Source organism: Sturnira hondurensis, unplaced genomic scaffold, assembly GCF_014824575.4.
Source record: "Sturnira hondurensis isolate 20B ecotype Veracruz unplaced genomic scaffold, ASM1482457v3 Scaffold0020119, whole genome shotgun sequence".
Classification (NCBI taxonomy): Eukaryota; Metazoa; Chordata; class Mammalia; order Chiroptera; family Phyllostomidae; genus Sturnira; species Sturnira hondurensis.
The window spans coordinates 2,031,183-2,038,678 of record NW_028092750.1 but is presented as its reverse complement, the minus strand read 5'-3'; the positions used below and the strand labels follow the sequence as shown (position 1 = coordinate 2,038,678).

At 53.1% G+C, this 7,496-nt stretch overlaps 1 protein-coding gene across 2 annotated transcripts; it reads left to right on the top strand.

Moving 5' to 3' along the window:
- The first annotated feature begins 591 nt into the window (after positions 1-591).
- Positions 592-6,384, top strand: POLR3D (RNA polymerase III subunit D). 2 transcript variants are annotated; one of them, XM_037028788.1, is made up of 9 exons: positions 592-718; positions 953-1,122; positions 2,263-2,306; positions 2,873-3,024; positions 3,185-3,309; positions 3,766-3,934; positions 4,295-4,560; positions 5,017-5,169; positions 5,683-6,384. In XM_037028788.1, exons 2-9 carry the CDS (start codon positions 958-960, stop codon positions 5,803-5,805), a joined length of 1,197 nt encoding a protein of 398 aa, XP_036884683.1. In that variant the 5' UTR covers positions 592-718; positions 953-957; the 3' UTR covers positions 5,806-6,384. The 2 variants fall into 2 exon arrangements, with proteins under 2 accessions (XP_036884683.1, XP_036884682.1); XM_037028787.1 differs by having other exon boundaries at positions 592-728.
- Positions 6,385-7,496: the final 1,112 nt, after the last annotated feature.

Here is a 7,496-nt window from a genome sequence, read left to right as displayed (position 1 = left end):
TCGACCCTTCCAGTAGAGTATACTTCGTTTTTCAGGTTCCAGGCTTGGACCAAGAGCCCACCTAAGGACCCGCAGTTCTGAGCCCAGCGCGGGTACCACCAAGTACTCGCTTGGTCCGCTGCAGAAGCTCCAGCGCTGCCGTCACAGGGTCACCCCAGGACCCCACCTAGAATCCATGGAAGGGACACCGAGCGAGGGCGAGACCACTGCTCAGCGATATAGTGACCATTCCAAGGTCACCACCGAGCTCACAGTCGCCCAGGGATCCCCGACTGTAGGTCCGGGTCCCGCTTCCTGGTGGGCGCCCCTCTCCCCATTGCGAGCCGCGACCCCAGTGCCCCACGGCTCTTCCGTGGAGAATGTTCACATTGTGCGATGGCGGCCGCCGAGGCCCCCAAGCCTGAGCTGGACAGCTACACGCCCCCTGCCCCGGCCTAAGACCCCTGAGGCGTAACTAGGACAGTCCCCTCTTCCTTTTTCGCCCTCTCAACCCAGCTTTTCCCGACTCCGGGAAGAACCGGGAAGAGAAGGCGGAGGCGAGCGAGACGCCGCGGGATAAATAGTGTGGCCCGCCCCGCCCACCGACCTCATTTCCGCCCGGCGGCAAGATGGCAGCGCCTAGGCCCCGCCACGCAGACTTCCGCCCCACGCCGAGATCCCGGGCACGCTGCGGGCAGCGCCGGAGCTGAAGTTGCGACCCGCGCAGTGTGGAGTCGGGGTCCGTTGGGGTGCGTGCCTGCTTTGTGCCTGGCGGAGGTCTGGGAAGAGGGCTCTCCAAGGGCCTCGGCCGGGATGGTCCTGGGAGTCGCCACGTGGGATGGGAGGAGCTGAGACTCTGCGGGAGGGACGCACAGACTCGGGGGGCGGGCGGCCAGGTGGGTGGGGTTCTGCCTGGGGTCCGCGTGCCCATCTCCTGCATTGACTTTGTTCCCCGTTCCCTCTTCTCTCCCAGGCAACATGTCGGAAGGCAACCCTGCCGGTGAGCCCAGCGCCCCAGGAGGGCCCCGAACTCTCCTCTCCGGGGCCCGGGGGCTTATCGGCCGGCGGCCAGCGCCTCCCCTCACCCCGGGCCGCCTTCCCTCCATCCGCTCCAGGGACCTCACCCTCGGCGGAGTCAAGAAGGTACCCGACTACCTTGAATTCCAGGACGCTGGGGTTGAGACGATGTTAAGTCCTCACGTGCACCAGGCATGGTGTTGCATCTCATGGATCTAGCCCTCAGACTTTTCTGCCTGAACATTCTGGGGAGCCTGTCTTACCTTGAAGTCTAGATGCTGCATGCAAGCCGTTGACATGGTTCTCCGAGACGGGTGAAGGGCAGAGAATTCTAATTAGTAGAAAAGCAACTTGAGCAGCGTTTATTAACTTTCTGTGTTTGGACAGCATTCAGAAACTTATGAAAGTCACGCAGGCATAAACATCGCTGTCAGTTTGAGTTCCAATTTGTCAGGGATCCCATTGGGCACACTTCCGGCCTAGAGCGGAACGAATTCTAGGCGTGACATTAGAGGTTCAGGGTCTTATTCTGTTTAAGACTGTACATGTGAAGAGTAACCCTTAAAGTGGGGAAGGAGGGTGATGACAAGCAGAAAGCAGGCTTTTTTTTTTTTTTTTTTTGGTGGGGGAGGAGAAAGGGAGAGAAACAGCAATGTGTGGTTGCCTCTCATGCGCCCCCTACTGGGGACTTGACCTGCCACCTAGGCATGTGCCCTGATTGGGAATCAGGGCCAGTGACCCTCTGGTTCTCAGGTGGGCACTCAATTTCCTGAGCTGCACCAGCCAGGACAAAGCGGAGCGTCCCTGGGTGGGACGAGCCACCATTTTTTAAAGACTTAATTGCCTAGACAAATTCTGGTGACAGTCTAACATGTCATCTGTGAGTCCTAGCTGATCTCTGTCTTTCTATTGGAGTTCTTTCCCTATGTTACTGATCGAGGAGGAAAGAAAAGAGTTGAGATTAGCTAAATGCCTTTGCTTTTAGAAGGCCTGAGGGTTCTCCTTTCAGAGGGCAGAAACTGAGGGTACTGTTGAAATGGTCTTTGGTGCCCCTTTGTGTGTGTAACTGCTGCCACCATGACTGACCAGTTCTGCCTTTTCAAGCACCTACCTGTCTGTATAAATTTCTGATGCCAGTGTGGAATGTGCAAAAGAGTGGCATGGTGTTCTTGGTCTGTAAAAGATTCCCGTAGGGAGTTTTTCCTCTTCCTCTGTGCTTTGGGATGAGAATTTACCAAATCAGCGACTCCTGTATTTCACTTTCAGAAAACCTTCACCCCAAATATCATCAGTCGGAAGATCAAAGAAGAGTGAGTAGCTGGTATTGTGAATACTCGCCCCTTATTTACGTGCTCTGAATTTGGGCCTGTTGGGAAATAACTAGGTATGGGGCTTGGAAATTTAAATTTGTATATTTAGTTCTTTTCATTTCCAGCTGATAGTAATGTGCAAGTTTAAAAAAAAAAAGTACTGATGCCTGGGAGTCCTTCCCAGAAATTGTGATGTAACTTGTTTTTAATGAAACAGAATGATTGCCTTTTGCAGCCACAGTTGAGAGCCAATAGTTTAGACAAAGACTTACCACGTTTTTCCTTAAGTTCATTTACATGACAGTCTTCTTGTTTTCAATCAATAAAAAAAAACATTTGGGGGCAGTCTATAGAATTCAATTTGAGTCATAGTTCCAATGTAGACTATCAAACAAGAAGGTAAAGTAAAGCAAACTGGAAGGACTGCCCGTAGATAGAGTGAAAAAGGTGGTAGGCATAGGATCAGGTTCTGTTTCTCCCAATGTACAATAGTTATTGGCTCAGGTGGACTGGAGAGCTGTGGGAGGCAGGGTGAGTGGTTTCCTTTAGTCCATTCTCTTTTCCAGGCCCAAGGAAGAAGTAACCGTCAAGAAGGAGAAGCGTGAAAGGGACAGAGACCGACAGCGAGAGGGGCATGGGCGGGGCCGGGGTCGCCCAGAAGTGATCCAGTCCCATTCTATCTTTGAGCAGGGCCCAGCTGAAATGATGAAGAAAAAGGGTACAAAAGCCGCTGGGGCTCCGGGAGGAAGGGCTCAGTGGATTTCAGTTCGGACTGCCCGAGAGAAGGGCGAGGGCAGTGGATAGCCCTTGCTCCTAATTTCGTTTTCCTTGCTGTTGTCCTCTTCCTTACCCCCGGTGACCGGGGTGATTTCCCGCAGGTAACTGGGATAAGACGGTGGATGTGTCAGACATGGGGCCTTCTCATATCATCAACATCAAAAAGGAGAAGAGAGAGACAGATGAAGAAACAAAACAGATCCTGCGCATGCTGGAGAAGGATGATGTAGGTACCAGCAGGGGAGTGGGCCTCCTATATGGCGGTGGAAAGGGCCCAAGGAAGCCAAGGTTGGGGCAAGAATTTCTCTCTGATACCCTGGAAGCCTGGTGAGCAGCAGGAATCTTCCGTTAGCAAAGGGCTAAATAGGCCCTGGCCAGGTGGCTCAGTTGGGGGGGGGTCATCCTGTATATCAGAAGGTTGCGGGTTTGATTCCCAGTCAGGGGGCATAACCAGGTTGCAGGTTTGATCCTCAGTCGGGGGCACATACAGCATGTATGGAAGGCAGCCGGTTGATGTTTCCCACCCCCTCTCCCCCAGCTCTCCCTCCCCCCCTCTAAAATCAATGTACCTATCCTTGGGTGAGGATTAAAAATAATAGCAAAGGATCGGGCTGAGGTGAATTGTAGTCCCAGTGTGTGTGTGTGCTGGCCAGGCCATGTGAACCATCGACTTCCTTGGCAGTTCATCGATGACCCTGGGTTGAGGAACGACACTCGAAACATGCCTGTACAGCTGCCTCTGGCTCACTCTGGGTGGCTGTTCAAGGAGGAAAATGAAGAACCAGATGTTAAACCTTGGCTGGCTGGCTCCAAGGAAGAGGACATGGAGGTGGACGTGCCTGTTGTGAAAGGTACTCTGTGTCAGTTAATACCTCACCTCCTTCTCTGTGGCTTCCTGCCCCCGTCCTGCCTATAGGTCACCTGGATTACTGCTGGTAAGCAGGTCCCCTCTGTTCCAGCTATAAAACACATGGCCTGAACCAAGATGCTAAAGTCGTGCTCTCAGAAGGTTCATGCCGACAGGTCCTGGTGGGCCTAGCCACAGACACCCCTCATTAGAGAAGTCACACAGCTCCTCTGCGCAGCCCTTGTTTCCCTCCAGCTTCCTGGCTGAGTGACAGTGGAGCAGTCGGGGGTGAAGGGATGGGTGCAATGCGATGACATAGAAGGTGGCCACTTGATAGCCTTTCCATTTGTGTTACCTTGGGCAGTGAAAGAGGAGCCACAAGATGAAGAGGAGGAGGCCAACATGAAGGCTCCTCCCAGCGCAGCCAGAAAGACCCCGGGCCTCCCGAAGGACACGTCTGTGGCAGAGCTGCTCAGGGAGCTGAGCCTCACACAGGAGGATGAGCTGCTGTTCCTGCAGCTGCCAGACACGCTCCCGGGCCAGCCACCGACTCAGGACGTCAAGCCTGTCAAGACGGAGGTGCAGAGCGAGGATGGACAGATGGTAGTTGTGAAGCAGGAGAAAGACCGGGTACGCTCAGGAATGAGTTCTGTGAAGTTGTGTGTGGGGCAGTCGGTTGGGAAGGGAAGAAGAGCCCTGTAGGGTGTGCCATCCAGGCTGAATTGCACAAAAAATAGGTATTTGTTCTTTCTCCCCATGAAGGGCTAAGGGCTTTTTGCTTTAGCCTCGATTATATGTGTGTTTACTTTCAACAGTAAAGTACTGAAAAATACACAAATGAGAAAACATAAACCCTCATGTGCCATTACCCAGTGTCAGCAGTTACTAGTGTCTTGTTCGTTTGTTTACTGGTTTGCTGGTGGGGGGGGAGGGTTGTTTTTTAACCACTGGCAAGCAGCCCTAGGGAAAGGCTGTCTTCGGGGAGCTCATGCCAGCCTTTGCTGCTGATCCCTTTGGGAAAGGGTTCATTCATGAAGCATGGGGAAACAGCTCCTTACCCCATTTCCATCCCCTGACTCTTCCCAGGAGGCCAGGCTGGCCGAGAATGCTTGTACCCTGGCTGACCTGACAGAGGGGCAGGTTGGTAAGCTGCTGATCCGCAAGTCGGGAAAGGTGCAGCTGCTCCTGGGCAAGGTGACTCTGGATGTAACGATGGGAACCGCCTGCTCTTTCCTGCAGGTGAGAGCCCATGAGGTCAAGGGCAGAGGCTCTTTAAGANGGTTGTTTTTTAACCACTGGCAAGCAGCCCTAGGGAAAGGCTGTCTTCGGGGAGCTCATGCTAGCCTTTGCTGCTGATCCCTTTGGGAAAGGGTTCATTCATGAAGCATGGGGAAACAGCTCCTTACCTCATTTCCATCCCCTGACTCTTCCCAGGAGGCCAGGCTGGCCGAGAATGCTTGTACCCTGGCTGACCTGACAGAGGGGCAGGTTGGTAAGCTGCTGATCCGCAAGTCGGGAAAGGTGCAGCTGCTCCTGGGCAAGGTGACTCTGGATGTAACGATGGGAACCGCCTGCTCTTTCCTGCAGGTGAGAGCCCATGGGGTCAAGGGCAGAGGCTCTTTAAGAGGTTGAGGCTTGTTGAATAATCAGAATGAGGGAGGAGGGTTTTGGGGATTACCACATTAAAATTGGGACTGGGTGGTGGGCTGTGTGGCGGTTTTGGCTCTCATCACCTTCTCTGTGGATTGGCAGGAGCTGGTGTCCGTGGGCCTCGGAGACAGTAGGACAGGGGAGATGACAGTGCTGGGACACATAAAGCACAAACTTGTTTGTTCCCCTGATTTTGAATCCCTCTTGGATCACAAACACCGGTAAGAAGAGCAGATGGAGGATGCTGGTGGCCATGCCCCAGGCTGCTGTGTGCTCCAGATGTTTTGCGGTAAAATCTGTGCTGCCCAGAAGGGGCCTGTTCAGCCCACCCACTCACTCTGGTCTTTGGCAGCCATTGTCCCAGTTTTTCCCACAGTGTGGATACTGCATGTCCTCACTGCTGGGGGACTTGTCCCTTCTATTTATTTTCATATTTATGTCTTATCTCTTCAACTGACTGCATCTTCCCCGGGGAGGGGCAGGGCCTGTGGAAGAGGACAGGCTCCTTCCCTCTGTGGGAAGTGGTGGAAGGACTGCTGCTGCTCTTGCTCCCTCCCCCCTCCCGAGGGCAGTGGCAGAGGGCAGAGAACAAGCAGGCAGTCTTCATGTCTGAGACTCCACTCTTGGGCCCAGCTCCGTCAGTAACTAACCTTTCTGAGCCTCATACGCCTCACCCAACTAAAACAAAGATAATACCAACCTCACGAGGTCAGTGTGAGGATTACATGGAATGTTGTAAATGAAAACTCTTGCACAAGGCCAGACATACATAGTAGACGCTCAATAAATGTTAGTTTCCCTTCCCTTTGCCTGAGTCTGTTTTCAAACAAGATAGAGATTCTAAGAATCTGTTGGAGGAAGTGAACAGAGTGGCTTTGTCTGCACTTCTTACTCTAGGTCGTTTGCCCCCAGGCCTGAGACTCCGAAGGTGCAGGTTCACATCCTTCTATGTCCTTTTCCTCCTGAGCACTCAGCCGAGTGCTTGCTGTGCCTTGCTGTGGGGTGCTGGCTATAGGTCGGTTCTACCAAAATAAGAAGTCAGATTCCTCTCAGCACCCTTCAGGTGACACGGTGGTCCCAGGACTTGTTTTCCCTGCCCGCACCTCTGCAATAAGTAGCAGCACTCTCTAGCTTCCACTGAAGTATTTCTCAAAAGAGCAATTAATCATTCTCTTAGGGAGTTATCACTACCCTAAGTCAAATACTGCTGGAGAGCAACCCTGCGTAAGACAGAAGTCAGGTGTATTAAATAATGGCCTCTGACATTTGACATGACCTCCCCCTTCAAAAGCTTTGAACCCGAGAGGTATACCTCTGTCTCCTGCACTAGCACCCCCAGGCTTGCCTGCTTGGCTTGGATCCCACAGCCATGCTGGGCTTTTAATGTGTGGTGTGTGCTCTTGTTCTCACCAGGTCATCACACTTGGTCCTTCTCCACCCCACATTGTCCACAGGGTGGGGTTTTTCCCTGGTTCAGCAGGGCATCTTAGTGGTCAGGGTAAGCCTACAGCAGCATCTGGTTATTAGGTGTTGATGTCACAGCTCCCCTTGCTGTGAGCCTGGCAGATCGCCTGGGGAACAGGTGGGCCGTGATAAGAATGCATCCTCCTATCTTACAGGTAACCTTGGGGGTTTTGGTTGGATGTGCCTGCCATTAGTGTCATTGGTCATGGCTGCAGTTTTTCCTACATGGAGCCCCTTAAGCTGCCTAGCCAGCTGTGAGGGGATTCAACAGTCACCCTGTTGCCCCTTCTGTAGCCAAGAGCTCACAGGAGCGCTGTGGTGTGGTGGTCTGGGCTCCTCTCTGCAGAGGACTAGAGCGGAGGTTCCTTGCAGACAGGCGCGTAGAAGCCCTGGTCGGTCTAAGGCTGAGTATGAGAAGCCCACTGCTTTTGTTCTCTGGTCTTTGATGCTTT

What these genes read in the sequence shown, in the direction of transcription:
- POLR3D (XM_037028788.1), top strand. Translation starts at nt 958, where the DNA reads ATGTCGGAAGGCAACCCTGCCGGTGAGCCCAGCGCCCCAGGAGGGCCC. An exon ending in AGTCGGAAGATCAAAGAAGA is followed by an intron (nt 2,307 to 2,872) that starts GTGAGTAGCTGG and finishes TCTCTTTTCCAG; the next exon opens with GCCCAAGGAAGAAGTAACCG. An exon ending in CCGCCTGCTCTTTCCTGCAG is followed by an intron (nt 5,170 to 5,682) that starts GTGAGAGCCCAT and finishes GTGGATTGGCAG; the next exon opens with GAGCTGGTGTCCGTGGGCCT.